This window comes from Oncorhynchus mykiss, chromosome 13 (assembly GCF_013265735.2).
Source record: "Oncorhynchus mykiss isolate Arlee chromosome 13, USDA_OmykA_1.1, whole genome shotgun sequence".
Classification (NCBI taxonomy): Eukaryota; Metazoa; Chordata; class Actinopteri; order Salmoniformes; family Salmonidae; genus Oncorhynchus; species Oncorhynchus mykiss.
The window spans coordinates 71,533,452-71,553,945 of NC_048577.1; the positions used below are offsets into that span (position 1 = coordinate 71,533,452).

The 20,494-nt window shown below is 43.9% G+C and overlaps 1 protein-coding gene across 2 annotated transcripts in view; it reads right to left on the reverse strand.

Moving 5' to 3' along the window:
- Positions 1 to 14,740: 14,740 nt before the first annotated feature.
- LOC110510860 (ras-related protein Rab-40C) overlaps positions 14,741 to 20,494 on the reverse strand; it is a 61,821-nt gene continuing 56,067 nt past the window's right edge. For both annotated transcript variants that reach the window (XM_036942091.1, XM_036942090.1), the window contains exons 5-8: positions 18,086 to 18,163; positions 16,637 to 16,859; positions 14,994 to 15,515; positions 14,741 to 14,844 (exon numbers count right to left, since the gene is read on the reverse strand). In XM_036942091.1, the coding sequence (XP_036797986.1) occupies positions 15,241 to 15,515; positions 16,637 to 16,859; positions 18,086 to 18,163 (576 nt within the window). In that variant the 3' untranslated portion in view covers positions 14,741 to 14,844; positions 14,994 to 15,240. The remainder of the gene's footprint in view (positions 14,845 to 14,993; positions 15,516 to 16,636; positions 16,860 to 18,085; positions 18,164 to 20,494) is intronic.

Sequence of the window (20,494 nt, forward strand, 5' to 3'; positions counted from 1 at the left end):
GTGCCTACTACCAGGGTAGTATTGCTGCTGGAGGACTGTCTTGCCTACTACCAGGGTAGTATTGCTGCTGGAGGACTGGCGTGCCTACTACCAGGGTAGTATTGCTGCTGGAGGACTGGCGTGCCTACTACCAGGGTAGTATTGCTGCTGGAGGACTGTCTTGCCTACTACCAGGGTAGTATTGCTGCTGGAGGACTGTCTTGCCTACTACCAGGGTAGTATTGCTGCTGGAGGACTGGCGTGCCTACTACCAGGGTAGTATTGCTGCTGGAGGACTGTCTTGCCTACTACCAGGGTAGTATTGCTGCTGGAGGACTGGCGTGCCTACTACCAGGGTAGTATTGCTGCTGGAGGACTGGCGTGCCTACTACCAGGGTAGTATTGCTGCTGGAGGACTGGCGTGCCTACTACCAGGGTAGTATTGCTGCTGGAGGACTGGCGTGCCTACTACCAGGGTAGTATTGCTGCTGGAGGACTGGCGTGCCTACTACCAGGGTAGTATTGCTGCTGGAGGACTGGCGTGCCTACTACCAGGGTAGTATTGCTGCTGGAGGACTGGCGTGCCTACTACCAGGGTGGTATTGCTGCTGGAGGACTGGCGTGCCTACTACCAGGGTAGTATTGCTGCTGGAGGACTGGCGTGCCTACTACCAGGGTGGTATTGCTGCTGGAGGACTGGCGTGCCTACTACCAGGGTGGTATTGCTGCTGGAGGACTGGCGTGCCTACTACCAGGGTAGTATTGCTGCTGGAGGACTGTCTTGCCTACTACCAGGGTAGTATTGATGCTGGAGGACTGCCGTGCCTACTACCAGGGTGGTATTGCTGCTGGAGGACTGGCGTGCCTACTACCAGGGTGGTATTGCTGCTGGAGGACTGGCGTGCCTACTACCAGGGTAGTATTGCTGCTGGAGGACTGGCGTGCCTACTACCAGGGTAGTATTGATGCTGGAGGACTGCCGTGCCTACTACCAGGGTGGTATTGCTGCTGGAGGACTGGCGTGCCTACTACCAGGGTAGTATTGCTGCTGGAGGACTGGCGTGCCTACTACCAGGGTGGTATTGCTGCTGGAGGACTGGCGTGCCTACTACCAGGGTGGTGTTGCTGCTGGAGGACTGGCGTGCCTACTACCAGGGTGGTATTGCTGCTGGAGGACTGGCGTGCCTACTACCAGGGTTGTATTGCTGCTGGAGGACTGGCGTGCCTACTACCAGGGTGGTATTGCTGCTGGAGGACTGGCGTGCCTACTACCAGGGTGGTATTGCTGTTGGAGGACTGGCGTGCCTACTACCAGGGTAGTATTGCTGCTGGAGGACTGGCGTGCCTACTACCAGGGTAGTATTGCTGCTGGAGGACTGGCGTGCCTACTACCAGGGTGGTATTGCTGCTGGAGGACTGGCGTGCCTACTACCAGGGTAGTATTGCTGCTGGAGGACTGGCGTGCCTACTACCAGGGTAGTATTGCTGCTGGAGGAGACTGGCGTGCCTACTACCAGGGTGGTATTGCTGCTGGAGGACTGGCGTGCCTACTACCAGGGTGGTAGAATGATGAAGACCTATAGGATACAGCCTCCTACAGGAAGGTAAATGGTGGTTTCTACCCTCTTCTCTCTGTTGGTGGATAGAATGATGAAGACCTATAGGATACAGCCTCCTACAGGAAGGTAAATGGTGGTTTCTAACCTCTTCTCTCTGTTGGTGGATAGAATGATGAAGACCTATAGGATACAGCCTCCTACAGGAAGGTAAATGGTGGTTTCTACCCTCTTCTCTCTGTTGGTGGATAGAATGATGAAGACCTATAGGATACAGCCTCCTACAGGAAGGTAAATGGTGGTTTCTAACCTCTTCTCTCTGTTGGTGGATAGAATGATGAAGACCTATAGGATACAGCCTCCTACAGGAAGGTAAATGGTGGTTTCTAACCTCTTCTCTCTGTTGGTGGATAGAATGATGAAGACCTATAGTATACAGCCTCCTACAGGAAGGTAAATGGTGGTTTCTAACCTCTTCTCTCTGTTGGTGGATAGAATGATGAAGACCTATAGGATACAGCCTCCTACAGGAAGGTAAATGGTGGTTTCTACCCTCTTCTCTCTGTTGGTGGATAGAATGATGAAGACCTATAGGATACAGCCTCCTACAGGAAGGTAAATGGTGGTTTCTAACCTCTTCTCTCTGTTGGTGGATAGAATGATGAAGACCTATAGGATACAGCCTCCTACAGGAAGGTAAATGGTGGTTTCTACCCTCTTCTCTCTGTTGGTGGATAGAATGATGAAGACCTATAGGATACAGCCTCCTACAGGAAGGTAAATGGTGGTTTCTACCCTCTTCTCTCTGTTGGTGGATAGAATGATGAAGACCTATAGTATACAGCCTCCTACAGGAAGGTAAATGGTGGTTTCTACCCTCTTCTCTCTGTTGGTGGATAGAATGATGAAGACCTATAGTATACAGCCTCCTACAGGAAGGTAAATGGTGGTTTCTAACCTCTTCTCTCTGTTGGTGGATAGAATGATGAAGACCTATAGGATACAGCCTCCTACAGGAAGGTAAATGGTGGTTTCTTCCCTCTTCTCTCTGTTGGTGGATAGAATGATGAAGACCTATAGGATACAGCCTCCTACAGGAAGGTAAATGGTGGTTTCTTCCCTCTTCTCTCTGTTGGTGGATAGAATGATGAAGACAGCCTCCTACAGGAAGGTAAATGGTGGTTTCCTATAGGCTGTGTTTCCACTGCAGAGGTCCGTCAGAGGCTTGACCACTTTGGCCAATCAGAACATTGATTAAAAAAAATCTGCTGTTTAGCCACATGGACCTTATCATCACACCAATGAGATCGAGGATCCAAATTCACCGTGTGTCTGCCTTGACTTATCATCACACCAATGAGATCGAGGATCCAAATTCACTGTGTGTCTGCCTTGACTTATCATCACACCAATGAGATCGAGGATCCAAATTCACCGTGTGTCTGCCTTGACTTATCATCACACCAATGAGATCGAGGATCCAAATTCACCGTGTGTCTGCCTTGACTTATCATCACACCAATGAGATCGAGGATCCAAATTCACCGTGTGTCTGCCTTGACTTATCATCACACCAATGAGATCGAGGATCCAAATTCACCGTGTGTCTGCCTTGACTTATCATCACACCAATGAGATCGAGGATCCAAATTCACTGTGTGTCTGCCTTGACTTATCATCACACCAATGAGATCGAGGATCCAAATTCACCGTGTGTCTGCCTTGACTTGTCATCACACCAATGAGATCGAGGACCCAAATTCACTGTGTGTCTGCCTTGACTTATCATCACACCAATGAGATCGAGGATCCAAATTCACCGTGTGTCTGCCTTGACTTATCATCACACCAATGAGATCGAGGATCCAAATTCACCGTGTGTCTGCCTTGACTTATCATCACACCAATGAGATCGAGGATCCAAATTCACCGTGTGTCTGCCTTGACTTATCATCACACCAATGAGATCGAGGATCCAAATTCACTGTGTGTCTGCCTTGACTTATCATCACACCAATGAGATCGAGGATCCAAATTCACCGTGTGTCTGCCTTGACTTATCATCACACCAATGAGATCGAGGATCCAAATTCACCGTGTGTCTGCCTTGACTTATCATCACACCAATGAGATCGAGGATCCAAATTCACCATGTGTCTGCCTTGATGTTCATAATACCCTCAACAATATTTGACCAGTTGGTTACGGTGACACTTCTGCCAAGGACACACAACCCAGAGTGGCCACAGCAAAGCCCAGGGAGCCTGATCCTCTCTGGAAGTTGCTGTAGCCCTGCTTGGGATATTTAGCCAACACTAGAGCCTGTAGCCCTGCTTGGGATATTTAGCCAACACTAGAGCCTGTAGCCCTGTTTGGGATATTTAGCCAACACTAGAGCATGTAGCCCTGTTTGGGATATTTAGCCAACACTAGAGCATGTAGCCCTGCTTGGGATATTTAGCCAACACTGGCTATTGGTTGAGACGCAGGGCCCGTTCTAGCTTGGTATGTCAGGGGTGGGGAAATTGGAAATGTGAATCGTGCCAAGTTGGAGGTAACAATGTGTTTAGGTTCTAGTTTGTTGAGATGCGTGAATACGCCACACCAATAGATAGATTTTTATGTCTGTTTTAAAACTTAATTTCCTTCAGTTCTACTTTAGTAATGATGTATATTCACGACTTGGTCAGTTAATTTGATAGCATGTATAATCTATGCAAATAAATGATATGAATTCATAGTCCACATCTGTTTTCTTTTATTCTGTAACAGGGTATATTGTAACAATGTATTCAAGTGAATCAAATCAAAGTCTATTTATGATATAGATACACAATACAATGGTGGACTCACTAAACAGAGAACATCCCTGGTCATCCCTACTGCCTCTGATCTGGAGGACTCACTAAACAGAGAACATCCCTGGTCATCTCTACTGCCTCTTATCTGGAGGACTCACTAAACAGAGAACATCCTTGGTCATCCATACTGCCTCTGATCTGGTGGACTCACTAAACAGAGAACATCCCTGGTCATCTCTACTGCCTCTTATCTGGCAGACTCACTAAACAGAGAACATCCTTGGTCATCCATACTGCCTCTGATCTGGAGGACTCATTTGTTAATTATGTCAGAGTGTTGGAGTGTGTCGTTGACTATCCGTAAATAAAAATACAAAAACCAAATTGTGGCATTTGGATTGGCTAATAGAACTAATTTGAAATGATTTATACTTTCTATTATTTGTGATACTTAAGTATATTTAAAACCGAATACTTTGACTTTTACTAAAGTAGTATTTTACTGGGTGACTTTCACTTTTACTTGAGTCATTTTCTATGAAGGAATCTTTACTTTTACTCAAATATGACAGTTGGGTACTTTTTTCACCACTGGGTGTGGCTAACTTGGTGTTTGAGGGTTTTAAAAATCATATTAAAATGAGGTTTCTTATATATAAGTTTACAAATTGACTCATTCATCCCCCCTCCTCTCCCCTGTAACTATTCCCCAGGTCGTTGCTGCAAATGAGAATGTGTTCTCAGTCAACTTACCTGGTAAAATAATGGATAAATAAAAATAAATAAATAAAAATCTCTCAGATAGAGTACAGACAGGTATAAAACATTTCCTTCTGATTACATTTTACAATCTGTTATTCCATGTATGAATCTGTTATTCCATGTATGAATCTGTTATTCCATGTATGAATCTGTTATTCCATGTATGAATCTGTTATTCCATGTATGAATCTGTTATTCCATGTATGAATCTGTTATTCCATGTATGAATCTGTATGAATCTGTTATTCCATGTATGAATCTGTTATTCCATGTATGAATCTGTTATTCCATGTATGAATCTGTTATTCCATGTATGAATCTGTATGAATCTGTTATTCCATGTATGAATCTGTATGACTCTGTTATTCCATGTATGAATCTGTTATTCCATGTATGAATCTGTTATTCCATGTATGAATCTGTTATTCCATGTATGAATCTGTATGAATCTGTTATTCCATGTATGAATCTGTTATTCCATGTATGAATCTGTATGAATCTGTTATTCCATGTATGAATCTGTTTTTCCATGTATGAATCTGTTATTCCATGTATGAATCTGTTATTCCATGTATGAATCTGTTATTCCATGTATGAATCTGTTATTCCATGTATGAATCTGTTATTCCATGTATGAATCTGTTATTCCATGTATGAATCTGTTATTCCATGTATGAATCTGTTATTCCATGTATGAATCTGTTATTCCATGTATGAATCTGTTATTCCATGTATGAATCTGTTATTCCATGTATGAATCTGTTTTTCCATGTATGAATCTGTTATTCCATGTATGAATCTGTTATTCCATGTATGAATCTGTTATTCCATGTATGAATCTGTTATTCCATGTATGAATCTGTATGAATCTGTTATTCCATGTATGAATCTGTTTTTCCATGTATGAATCTGTTATTCCATGTATGAATCTGTATGAATCTGTTATTCCATGTATGAATCTGTTATTCCATGTATGAATCTGTTATTCCATGTATGAATCTGTTATTCCATGTATGAATCTGTTATTCCATGTATGAATCTGTTATTCCATGTATGAATCTGTATGAATCTGTTATTCCATGTATGAATCTGTTATTCCATGTATGAATCTGTTATTCCATGTATGAATCTGTTATTCCATGTATGAATCTGTATGAATCTGTTATTCCATGTATGAATCTGTTATTCCATGTATGAATCTGTTTTTCCATGTATGAATCTGTTATTCCATGTATGAATCTGTATGAATCTGTTATTCCATGTATGAATCTGTTATTCCATGTATGAATCTGTTATTCCATGTATGAATCTGTTATTCCATGTATGAATCTGTTATTCCATGTATGAATCTGTTATTCCATGTATGAATCTGTTATTCCATGTATGAATCTGTATGAATCTGTTATTCCATGTATGAATCTGTTATTCCATGTATGAATCTGTATGAATCTGTTATTCCATGTATGAATCTGTTTTTCCATGTATGAATCTGTATGAATCTGTTATTCCATGTATGAATCTGTTATTCCATGTATGAATCTGTTATTCCATGTATGAATCTGTTATTCCATGTATGAATCTGTATGAATCTGTTATTCCATGTATGAATCTGTTATTCCATGTATGAATCTGTTATTCCATGTATGAATCTGTTATTCCATGTATGAATCTGTATGACTCTGTTATTCCATGTATGAATCTGTTATTCCATGTATGAATCTGTTATTCCATGTATGAATCTGTTATTCCATGTATGAATCTGTATGAATCTGTTATTCCATGTATGAATCTGTTATTCCATGTATGAATCTGTTATTCCATGTATGAATCTGTTTTTCCATGTTTGAATCTGTTATTCCATGTATGAATCTGTTATTCCATGTATGAATCTGTTATTCCATGTATGAATCTGTTATTCCATGTATGAATCTGTTATTCCATGTATGAATCTGTTATTCCATGTATGAATCTGTTATTCCATGTATGAATCTGTTATTCCATGTATGAATCTGTTATTCCATGTATGAATCTGTTATTCCATGTATGAATCTGTTATTCCATGTATGAATCTGTTATTCCATGTATGAATCTGTTATTCCATGTATGAATCTGTTATTCCATGTATGAATCTGTATGAATCTGTTATTCCATGTATGAATCTGTTTTTCCATGTATGAATCTGTTATTCCATGTATGAATCTGTATGAATCTGTTATTCCATGTATGAATCTGTTATTCCATGTATGAATCTGTTATTCCATGTATGAATCTGTTATTCCATGTATGAATCTGTATGAATCTGTTATTCCATGTATGAATCTGTTATTCCATGTATGAATCTGTTTTTCCATGTATGAATCTGTTATTCCATGTATGAATCTGTATGAATCTGTTATTCCATGTATGAATCTGTTATTCCATGTATGAATCTGTTATTCCATGTATGAATCTGTTATTCCATGTATGAATCTGTTATTCCATGTATGAATCTGTATGAATCTGTTATTCCATGTATGAATCTGTTATTCCATGTATGAATCTGTATGAATCTGTTATTCCATGTATGAATCTGTTTTTCCATGTATGAATCTGTATGAATCTGTTTTTCCATGTATGAATCTGTTATTCCATGTATGAATCTGTTATTCCATGTATGAATCTGTATGAATCTGTTATTCCATGTATGAATCTGTTTTTCCATGTATGAATCTGTTATTCCATGTATGAATCTGTATGAATCTGTTTTTCCATGTATGAATCTGTTATTCCATGTATGAATCTGTTATTCCATGTATGAATCTGTTATTCCATGTATGAATCTGTTATTCCATGTATGAATCTGTTATTCCATGTATGAATCTGTATGAATCTGTTATTCCATGTATGAATCTGTTATTCCATGTATGAATCTGTTATTCCATGTATGAATCTGTATGAATCTGTTATTCCATGTATGAATCTGTTATTCCATGTATGAATCTGTATGAATCTGTTATTCCATGTATGAATCTGTTATTCCATGTATGAATCTGTTATTCCATGTATGAATCTGTTATTCCATGTATGAATCTGTTATTCCATGTATGAATCTGTATGAATCTGTTATTCCATGTATGAATCTGTTATTCCATGTATGAATCTGTATGAATCTGTTATTCCATGTATGAATCTGTTATTCCATGTATGAATCTGTTTTTCCATGTATGAATCTGTTATTCCATGTATGAATCTGTTATTCCATGTATGAATCTGTTATTCCATGTATGAATCTGTATGAATCTGTTATTCCATGTATGAATCTGTTATTCCATGTATGAATCTGTTATTCCATGTATGAATCTGTATGAATCTGTTTTTCCATGTATGAACCTGTTATTCCATGTATGAATCTGTTATTCCATGTATGAATCTGTTATTCCATGTATGAATCTGTTATTTCATGCATTTCTTTGGGCTAATAGCAGTATGGCCAAATTTAATGTTTCATCAAATAATGTATTTTATTTATTCCTACAGGGGTCCTAAAATTATACATCAAACAGCTAAATTATCCATGGTATGACCATCTTAAAACAATTCCATATGTCAGCTTAGTAGAAACCCAGACCCGTGTCTTTGGACTAGGTGGATGGATACAATACGCATTTCTTTAGTCGAAAAAACAGGTGCTGCTGATAATACTGCCATCGTCGTGGAGACAGAGGACATGTATCTGATGCTGTCTGGCCAACAAGACTATGGCATGTTATATAGTAAGGCAGAGGGGGGCGCTGTTTCGCTCGCTCGGATGCTTTCTCGGGTGAGATGGTTTCAGACGTGCGGATTGAAGGAAAAGTTAGCGGGTACGCTGTTGGGATGCCGGAATTATTTTTGGATGAACGTGTGAAGGTAACCTACTTTTTTATAGTGAGTGGTTTGACAATCAGATGAAAACATAACTGGTTGTGTTCATGGCACATTAAAAAGTAGTTAATTTTTTACATTTAAATTACATGTCTTTACTATAAATTCTTTTTTTTTTTTAAATGAGGGGCAGGGCCTCCTACTGGCCTCTAAATCACTTAGCACCAGCGCTAGCCTGGGGACGGGGTTAGTGTCTATGTATTTGGGGCCAGTAGATGGCATTGTTTCTTTAAGAAACTGATGTCTATGGCGCTAAATTCTGCACGCACCTCCAGCCGCTACTAACACACACTATTACCTCTGGTTAGTGTGTCAAGGTTTTGGTCAGACCTTTTAGATGGGTTTTTTAACCATTTTGACAGTCACACATCCGGCACCACCTAAACAAAAACAATGATGCAGTTACCACAGGTTATCTGATCGAATCCTGGCCTCACGCTGTTCACACAGGCAGCCCAATTCAGACGTTGACACCACTAATTGGTCTTTTGACCAATGAGATCAGATGTTTTGCCAATAATTGGGCGAAAGATTCAAAAATTGGCCTGCCTGTGTTAATGCAGCCTTTTTGTGTCAAGATTTGTGTCAGACTTTAAGACTACTTATTGTTGGCAATGTCTATTTTAACAAAAGTGTGGATTGCAGTCACTCCTTGTCCATAGACTGCTTTCAAGGTAAGGAAACATCTTAATATGTTAAATCTAAACTATCCCTTTACAATAGAACATCAGACCCTGGTTCAGGCTCCCGAGTGGTGCAGCGGTCTAAGGCACCTCATCTCAGTGCTAGAGGAGTCACTACAGACCCTGGTTCAGGCTCCCGAGTGGTGCAGTGGTCTAAGGCACCTCATCTCAGTGCTAGAGGCGATATCACTACAGTACCTGGTTCAGCGGTCTAAGGCACCTCATCTCAGTGCTAGAGGAGTCACTACAGACCCTGGTTCAGGCTCTCGAGTGGTGCAGCGGTCTAAGGCACCTCATCTCAGTGCTAGAGGTGATATCACTACAGACCCTGGTTTGAATCCAGGCTGTATCACAACCGGCTGTGATTGGGAGTCCCATAGGGCGGCGCACAATTGGCCTAGCGTCGTCTGGGTTCGGGTTTGGCCGTCATTGTAAATTTGTTCTTAAACTGACTCCCCAAGGTAAATAAAAGGTTAAATCTTTTATTTTATTTTTTAAATCACAGAAGACACCATAACAATTTGACAGCGTTAAGAAGAGTTTTTATTGTGAAAAATGTCTCTGCTTTTCATACCCTAGCCTAAAACTGTACAATCAATAATTTAAAAACATGTTTCGGCTTGTTTAAAAAAAATAATAATTAAGAACACACTCTTGCACTCGTTCGATCACACACTCCTTGTTTAAATTACCCAGCAGCAGCTACAACCAAAGGAAAATAGGAATGCATCCCAAATCGCACCCTATCCCCTATGTAGTGCACTACTTTTGACCAGGGCCCATTGGCATATGCACTACATAGGTAATAAAAGTGCTCTTTTAGGACACACCCATAGTGTTTACATTTTGTGTTCACCATCATTTCTCTTCCCTTAGTCCCAAAATGGCCCCCTATTTCCTATCAAGAGCACTGCTCTGTTCAAAAGCAGTGCTCTATATAAAGGAATAGGGTGCCATTTGGGACACACATTAACAACCTCAACTCAGGCAACATCAGGGACACCCCCCAAATGGGGCCCTTCTCCTGACATGGTCACAAAACTCCATCTCCCATCATTCTTTGCCAACTTTAAACAAATAAAATAAAAATTTAAACAGTCCATCATAATAACAACATTAATCCTATCTAGAGAAATCATTTGAGAAGGAAAAAATATATAATATCTCCGTTTCAAATTACACCCTTATTCCCCCATTATTAGGGCACTTATTTTAAAAAGTACTGCACTTATTTTGAAGAATAGGGTGTAATTTGAGGCCTTCCTCATGTCCGACTATTATAAAGGTCAACATCAAAGGCTGCTGTCGTAATAAAACACATTACAATGTGTCAAAACGTTTTCAAATGAACGACAAAAAAGGTTTTGTTGAAAGCTCGTCTTCTCTACATGTCGAAGGTAGTGGGCTCCATATTACGATGTGCTGCACAAGAACCAAAACCACCTCTTCCCTCCTTTACAGTCTACAACCAACAGATCACCATTAGGACTCTACTGGCACCCTATTCCCTAGGTAGGGCACTACTTTCGACCAGGGTGCCATAGTGACTAGGGTGCCATTTGGGATACATCCTATGCTTCTGTCCTGGCCAAAGAACAGCTTGACAACCTTTTCATATGACCAGACCGAGAGGTTTTCCCTGACCTCATGACCTGACCATGTGACCTAACCAGGAAAACCTCACAGAGGGAGGCCTGGAAAACGGCTGTCGGGGGGGAGAAGCTTCTTTATAAAAAAGCAGACAAGAGTTAAAGTCCTATTTTCTTCATTCATACAATACTGGACTTTTGAGGCGATGGATGCAATTGTTACATAAAACAAAGTCCTTTTCTCCATTACGTTTACTCAACTCCGGCGTCCCTCTCTCCCTCCGTCCTCTTATCGCCTCCTTTTGGAAAAAGGTCAAAGGTAATCGAGGAGAGGCGGCGAGAAGGGAACGTGGGTGAGAAGGGAACGTGGGTGAGAAGGGAACGTGGGCGAGAAGGGAATGTGGGTGAGAAGGGAACGTGGGCGAGAAGGGAACGTGGGCGAGAAGGGAACGTGGGTGAAAATGCTACCTGTATAGAATGAAGACTCCTCTCCACTTACAGGCAAATTATCAGGCAAATTATGTTGACAGGGTGGAATCCCCAATAAATGTGTAATGTGATTAAAAAAACATTTCAAGAGTCTTTCCCGTGAAGGACTCGGGGTAGGGTCCACATGACCATCCTCCATGAAAGGTGGCTATCGAGGAGGGGAGGAGCCTCTTCCGTTCGTCTACTAACTAATTGACACCACTCGACCGGTTTCCGGATCACGCAGAAGAGAAGACGGAGATGAGAATGAGAAAAGGCCATCCATACATACATAGAAGAGTCTGTCCTTCTAGCGGTTGATACTCAGAGAGATACTACTCTCTCTGAGACCAGAGGGACAGTTCAGTAAAACACAGAACAATAAGGGAGAAAAATAGCTTTGAGGGCCAGGGGATTTCCCCGAATACGAGAAACTCTGGGGCTCCGCGCTCACGTCGCTGACTGTCTGTGTAGGAAAACAATATGGCCGCCCTGCAGTGAGAAGAGAACACCACTCAGCCTGACAACCAGGCTTCATTGGGTGAGTCTGGGACTACATCCTAAATGGTACCCTATTCCCTACATAGTGCACTACTTTAGACCAGAGCCCTACATAGTGCACAACTTTAGACCAGAGCCCTATGGCACCCTATTCCCTACATAGTGCACTACTTTAGACCAGAGCTCTATGACACCCTATTCCCTACATAGTGCACTACTTTTGACCAGAGCTCTATGGCACCCTATTCCCTACATAGTGCACTACTTTAGACCAGAGCCCTACATAGTGCACAACTTTAGACCAGAGCCCTATGGCACCCTATTCCCTACATAGTGCACTACTTTAGACCAGAGCCCTATGGCACCCTATTCCCTACATAGTGCACTACTTTAGACCAGAGCCTGTGTAGGGAATAGGGTGACGTTCACTGTCTGCACTGGAAACTGGTGCAGAGAGGAGAGAGAGAGAGAGAGAAAGGAAAAGAGGAGAGAGAGAAAGGAAGGAGAGGAAAACTGGCAGGCAGACTGGATGACTCTGGGGAGAAGAGAGGAGGGAGGGAGGTAAAGAACAAGGAGGGAGGGAGATGAGAGGTAAAGAACAAGGAGGGAGGGAGATGAGAGGTAAAGAACAAGGAGGGAGGGAGATGAGAGGTAAAGAACAAGGAGGGAGGGAGATGAGAGGTAAAGAACAAGGAGGGAGGGAGATGAGGTAAAGAACAAGGAGGGAGGGAGATGAGGTAAAGAACAAGGAGGGAGGGAGATGAGAGGTAAAGAACAAGGAGGGAGGGAGATGAGAGGTAAAGAACAAGGAGGGAGGGAGATGAGAGGTAAAGAACAAGGAGGGAGGGAGATGAGAGGTAAAGAACAAGGAGGGAGGGAGATGAGAGGTAAAGAACAAGGAGGGAGGGAGATGAGGTAAAGAACAAGGAGGGAGGGAGATGAGAGGTAAAGAACAAGGAGGGAGGGAGATGAGAGGTAAAGAACAAGGAGGGAGGGAGATGAGAGGTAAAGAACAAGGAGGGAGGGAGATGAGAGGTAAAGAACAAGGAGGGAGGGAGATGAGAGGTAAAGAACAAGGAGGGAGGGAGATGAGAGGTAAAGAACAAGGAGGGAGGGAGATGAGAGGTAAAGAACAAGGAGGGAGGGAGATGAGAGGTAAAGAACAAGGAGGGAGGGAGATGAGAGGTAAAGAACAAGGAGGGAGGGAGATGAGAGGTAAAGAACAAGGAGGGAGGGAGATGAGAGGTAAAGAACAAGGAGGGAGGGAGATGAGAGGTAAAGAACAAGGAGGGAGGGAGATGAGAGGTAAAGAACAAGGAGGGAGGGAGATGAGAGGTAAAGAACAAGGGAGTGCGAGATAATGCAAAGTGAGGGAGATGTAGGGAGAGAGAGCAGGCAGAGTGAGGGAGATGTAGGGAGAGAGAGCAGGCAGTGAGATGGAGAGAGAGAGAGAGCAGGCAGAGTGAGGAGAGAAAGCAGGCAGAGTGAGGGAGATGGAGAGAGGAAGGAAGGAGAGAAGGAGAGCAGGCAGTGAGATGGAGAGAGAGAGAGTGCAGGCAGAGTGAGGAGAGAAAGCAGGCAGAGTGAGGGAGAGAGAGAGCAGGCAGAGTGGGGGAGATGTAGGGAGAGAGAGCAGGCAGTGAGATGGAGAGAGAGAGAGCAGGCAGAGTGAGGAGAGAAAGCAGGCAGAGTGAGGGAGATGGAGAGAGGAAGCAGGCAGAGTGAGGGAGATGGAGAGAGGAAGCAGGCAGAGTGAGGGAGATGTAGGGAGAGAGAGCAGGCAGAGTGAGGAGAGAAAGCAGGCAGAGTCAGGGAGATGGAGAGAGGAAGGAAGGAGAGCAGGCAGAGTGAGGGAGATGGAGAGATGAAGGAAGGAGAGCAGGCAGAGTGAGGGAGATGGAGAGAGGAAGGAAGGCGAGCAGGCAGAGATCCATGAAGAGAACATCTATTATTTAACATATGAATCATGGGACAGCAGGAGGCAACACTCTGATCAACAGAGAGAGAAAGGGGGGAAGAAGAGAGGAGGGGAAAACACTAGAACTCAGTAGGGTTGTGGATCTATTCTGGATGTAGTGTGGATGTATTCTGGGTGTATTCTGGGTGTATTCTGGATGTATTCTGGATGTATTCTGGGTGTATTCTGGATGTATTCTGGGTGTGGATGGATGTATTCTGGGTGTATTCTGGATGTATTCTGGGTGTATTCTGGGTGTGGATGGATGTATTCTGGGTGTGGATGTATTCTGGATGTAGTGTGGATGTATTCTGGGTGTGGATGGATGTATTCTGGGTGTATTCTGGGTGTGGATGGATGTATTCTGGGTGTATTCTGGGTGTGGATGTATTCTGGGTGTGGATGGATGTATTCTGGGTGTGGATGGATGTATTCTGGGTGTATTCTGGGTGTGGATGTATTCTGGGTGTATTCTGGGTGTGGATGGATGTATTCTGGGTGTGGATGTATTCTGGGTGTATTCTGGGTGTGGATGTATTCTGGGTGTATTCTGGGTGTATTACAACTCCAGCACAACCCCTCCTATGGACGAGGGTTGACCAGAAATGTCTGGTCGGGTCTCCTCAAGTCTGTGCACACACACCTCTGTCCTCCTCCTCCACTAGGTTTCACCTCCCTCCTCCTCCTCCACTAGGTTTCACCTCCGTCCTCCTCCTCCACTAGGTTTCACCTCCCTCCTCCTCCTCCACTAGGTTTCACCTCCCTCCTCCTCCTCCTCCTCCACTAGGTTTCACCTCCCTCCTCCTCCTACACTAGGTTTCATCACCCTCCTCACCCAGGGTTTCTCCTCCCCCAGGGTTAGGGTATGGGGTAAGGGCTAGGTCTGTTTCAGGGTATCTCCTCCCTTCAGGGTGTAGGTTAGGTCTCAGACTTGGTTCTCCCCACAGGCTCTACACATCCTCCCCTCAGTGGAAGGGACAGGGTCTGTTTCAGTGTGTTTAGGGTGTCAGTCTCCCCCCTCCCCCGAGACAGGGTCTATCACTAGGAGATTTTACAGTTGTTGCGTGTGCAGTTCTGTGGGGGGCTCTGGGGGGGTTTGATAGATTTAGAACGCTTCAGACTGTTCCCTTTAGACCCGCCCGCCGCGTTGGCCAGCGAATAGGAACGTCCGTGCATCATCACTGCGTTCATCCCATTGGCCATAGAGAAGGACTTGAGGTGGGACTTTATCGCCACGGGCAACGGCAGCTTGTCGATCAGGTGGACGGGCGTGCAGGAGACAATCGCTCTGCAGCACAGGTCCTGGAGAGTGAAGACTGGAGGGAGAGGGGAGGAGAGACAGTTACTTCAACCTTGTTCTGTCCTGTTACAGCATTAGCTAGCTAGCAACCTGCTAACCACAGATCATTAGCTAGCTAGCAACCTGCTAACCACAGATCATTAGCTAGCTAGCAACCTGCTAACCACAGATCCTTAGCTAGCTAGCAACCTGCTAACCACAGATCATTAGCTAGCTAGCAACCTGCTAACCACAGATCCTTAGCTAGCTAGCAACCTGCTAACCACAGATCATTAGCTAGCTAGCAACCTGCTAACCACAGCTCATTAGCTAGCAACCTGCTAACCACAGATCATTAGCTAGCTAGCAACCTGCCTAACCACAGATCATTAGCTAGCTAGCAACCTGCCTAACCACAGATCATTAGCTAGCTAGCAACCTGTCTAACCACAGATCATTAGCTAGCTAGCAACCTGCTAACCACAGATCATTAGCTAGCTAGCAACCTGCCTAACTACAGATCATTAGCTAGCTAGCAACCTGCTAACCACAGATCATTAGCTAGCTAGCAACCTGCTAACCACAGATCATTAGCTAGCTAGCAACCTGCTAACCACAGATCGCGGCCCTCCGTAGCTCAGTCGCTAGAGCGCGGCCCTCCGTAGCTCAGCCGCTAGAGCGCGGCCTTCCGTAGCTCAAGTCGCTAGAGCGCGGCCCTCCGTAGCGCAGTCGCTAGAGCGCGGCCCTCCGTAGCGCAGTCGCTAGAGCGCGGCCCTCCGTAGCGCAGTCGCTAGAGCGCGGCCCTCTGTAGCTCAGTCGCTAGAGCATAGCACTTGCAACACCGGGATAGTGGGTTCAATTCTCGGGACCGTCCATACGTAAAATGTATGTCCGCATGACTAAGTCACTGGATAAAAGCTCCTGCTAAATGGTATATGTTATAATATTAAAGTAGGACAGCTGTACGTAGGCTGCATCTTATTATGTTCCTACCGGTGCTCCTAAACCCTGGATTCTGTAATTACTACCTATTTATATCATCTATACCTTGAATACTTTTTATTGTGCTCCTACAATTTTTTCTAATTAGGAGCACATGTACTCCTTGTAAAAAAAAATGATCAGTGTCAAGCTCCTCCCCCCACCACCCCCTCCTACCTCTGTTGGGCTTCCAGAACTTCTCCATGCCGTGCCTCATCAGTACGATGCGAGACAGCTCTGTGAACGACTCGATGACGTTGAAGTTGCAGAGCGGGCTGACCTCAAAGAAGGTCATGCCGTTCTTCTCCGCGTACGCCCGGGCCTGCTCCGTAGGAACCTGCCGCTTGAACGCCAGGTGGAGCCGGTTGCCTACCAGGATACGAGGTACACCCGGGGCATGCTGATGGGAGGGAGAGAGGGGGGGGGATTTCAGTGGTTTACAGGAAGTAGAAAACAGTAGTAAGTTATAGAAACTGTTAGAACTGTCTCTTATATATATATATATATCCCATCCTATCAGTATCCATCCTATCAGTATCCATCCTATCAGTATCCATCCTATCAGTATCCATCCTATCCTATCAGTATCCATCCTATCCTATCAGTATCCATCCTATCCTATCAGTATCCATTCTATCCTATCAGTATCCATCCTATCAGTATCCATCCTATCAGTATCCATCCTATCAGTATCCATCCTATCAGATCAGTATCCATCCTATCAGTATCCATCCTATCAGTATCCATCCTATCCTATCAGTATCCATCCCATCAGTATCCATCCCATCAGTATCGACACGCTGCAACAACACACTTAACGAGCGTTCCCTCTGCGTGCTGTTTAGGGAAACACATGTTGCATCTTGGGTCGTTGTAGGAAAGATACGTGGTTAAAACACTGGTAAGCCTGAGTTCCATTGCTATGGGAAACGGGCCCTGGTCTTTCTAGCGGCTTCACCTTTCATTCTACCAATCAAATTCTCTAGTCTATTCCCCCCCCCCCAGCTGTCTTTCTCTCTCCCTCTCCTTTCCTCCCCCTCGTCTCTCTCCCCCCTCTTTCTGTCCCCCCCCCCCATCTGTCTCTCTCCCTCTCCTTTCCACCCCCTCGTCTCTCCCCCTCCCCCGTTTCGTATCTGTCTCCCGCTCTCTGAATGACAGGAGTCCAGTTCCAGGGTACTGTAGACTAGAGGTGAACCAGGAAAGACATATCTTCACCAAACACCCTGAGAGAAACACACACACAGGGAGGATGTCCTGTTCTGCATCCCAGAAGGACATGGTGTGTCTATAGCAGTACTCTGGGTCTATTTGGTTCTGTTCACCGAGGTGTGTTGAGGACTACGGGACAGGGTCTCTCCTCCTCCTCCTCTCCTCCTCCTCCTCTACCCTACCCTCCCCTCTCCTCTCCTTTCCTCTCCCTCTCCTCCTCCTCTCCCCTCCCCTCTCCTCTCCTCCTCCTCCTCTACCCTCCCCTCTCCTCCTCCTCTACCCTCCCCTCTCCTCCCCTCTCCTCCTCCTCCTCTACCCTCCCCTCTCCTCCCCTCTCCTCTCCTCTCCCCTCTCCTCTCCTCCTCCTCCTCTACCCTCTCCTCTCCTTTCCCCTCTCCTCCTCCTCTCCCTCCATACCTCGTCAATCTCTCGTATCCAGCGGTCGATGCCTTCGAACGACCAGCGGTTTGCGATGTCATACACCAGCAGGATTCCCTGGAGAGAAAACACACACACACACACACCATTGTTCTTTATGTCCTGTTTATAGAAGTAGGAGGAGCAGACAAGACCAGCCAAACACACTCAGTAGGGGACTTGTGTCATTAGATTGTGTGTGTGTACTATGTCATTAGATTGTGTGTGTGTACTATGTCATTAGATTGTGTGTGTGTACTATGTCATTAGATTGTGTGTGTGTACTATGTCATTAGATTGTGTGTGTGTACTATGTCATTAGATTGTGTGTGTGTACTATGTCATTAGATTGTGTGTGTGTACTATGTCATTAGATTGTGTGTGTGTACTATGTCATTAGATTGTGTGTGTGTACTATGTCATTAGATTGTGTGTGTGTACTATGTCATTAGATTGTGTGTGTGTACTATGTCATTAGATTGTGTGTGTGTACTATGTCATTAGATTGTGTGTGTGTACTATGTCATTAGATTGTGTGTGTGTACTATGTCATTAGATTGTGTGTGTGTACTATGTCATTAGATTGTGTGTGTGTACTATGTCATTAGATTGTGTGTGTGTACTATGTCATTAGATTGTGTGTGTGTACTATGTCATTAGATTGTGTGTGTGTACTATGTCATTAGATTGTGTGTGTGTACTATGTCATTAGATTGTGTGTGTGTACTATGTCATTAGATTGTGTGTGTGTACTATGTCATTAGATTGTGTGTGTGTACTATGTCATTAGATTGTGTGTGTGTACTATGTCATTAGATTGTGTGTGTGTACTATGTCATTAGATTGTGTGTGTGTACTATGTCATTAGATTGTGTGTGTGTACTATGTCATTAGATTGTGTGTGTGTACTATGTCATTAGATTGTGTGTGTACTGGATTAGATGAGTTTATTAGTCATGTGCACAGAGTCTCAGATGTAATTGCAGGGTACAGTGAAATTCTGTAGCTCCAACACTGCAGGTCAAAAAGAGAAGTACATGAAACAATAATACTAATATATATACTAATATATATACTATATACAGTCGGGAAGTTTACATACACCTTAGCCAAATACATTTAAACTCAGTTTTTCACAATTCCTGACATAATCCTAGTAAAAAATGCCCTGTCTTAGGTCAGTTAGGATCATCACTTTATTTTAAGAATGTGAAATGTCAGAATAATAGTAGAGAGAAGGATTTATTTCAGCTTTCATTTCTTTCATCACATTCCCGGTGGGTCAGAAGTTTACATACACGCAATTAGTATTTGGTAGCATTGCCTTTAAATTGTTTAACTTGGGTCAAACGTTTCGGGTAGCCTTCCACAAGCTTCCCACAATAAGTTGGGTGAATATTGGCCCATTCCTCCTCCTCGGTGTAACTGAGTCAGGTTTGTAGGCCTCCTTGCTCGCACACACTTTTTCAGTTCTGCCCACACATTTTCTATGTGATTGAGTTCAGGGCTTTGTGATGGCCACTCAAATACCTTGACTTTGATGTCCTTAAGCCATTTTGCCACAACTTTGGAAGTATGCTTGGGGTCAATGTCCATTTGGAAGAACCATTTGCGACCAAGCTTTAACTTCCTGACTGATGTCTTGAGATGTTGCTTCAATATATCCACATAATTTTCCATCCTCATGATGCCATGTATTTTGTGAAGTGCACCAGTCCCTCCTGCAGCAAAGCACCCCCACAACATGCTGCTGCCACCCCCGTGCTTCACGGTTGGGATGGTGTTCTTCGGCTTGCAAGCCTCCCCCTTTTTCCTCCAAACATAACGATGGTCATTATGGCCAAACAGTTTCATCAGACCAGAGGACATTTCTCCAAAAACTACAATCTTTGTCCCCATCTCCAGTTACAAACCATAGTCTGGCTTTTTTAATGGCGGTTTTGGAGCAGTGGCTTCTTCCGTGCTGAGCGGCCTTTCAGGTTATGTCGATATAGGACTCGTTTTACTGTGGATATAGATACTTTTGTACCTGTTTCCTCCAGCATCTTCACATGGTCCTTTGCTGTTATTCTGGGATTGATTTGCACTTTTCGCACCAAAGTACGTTCATCTCTAGGAGACAGAAGGCGTCTCCTTCCTGAGCGGTATGACGGCTGCATGGTCCCATGGTGTTTATACTTGCGTACTATTGTTTGTACAGATGAACGTGGTACCTTCAGGCGTTTGGAAATTGCTCCCAAGGATGAACCTGACTTGGAGGTCTACAATTTTTTTTTCTGAGGTCTTAGCTGATTTCTTTTGATTTTCCCATGATGTCAAGCAAAGAGGCACTGAGTTTGAAGGTAGGCCTTGAAATACATCCACAGGTTCACCTCCAATTGACTCAAATGATGTCAATTAGCCTATCAG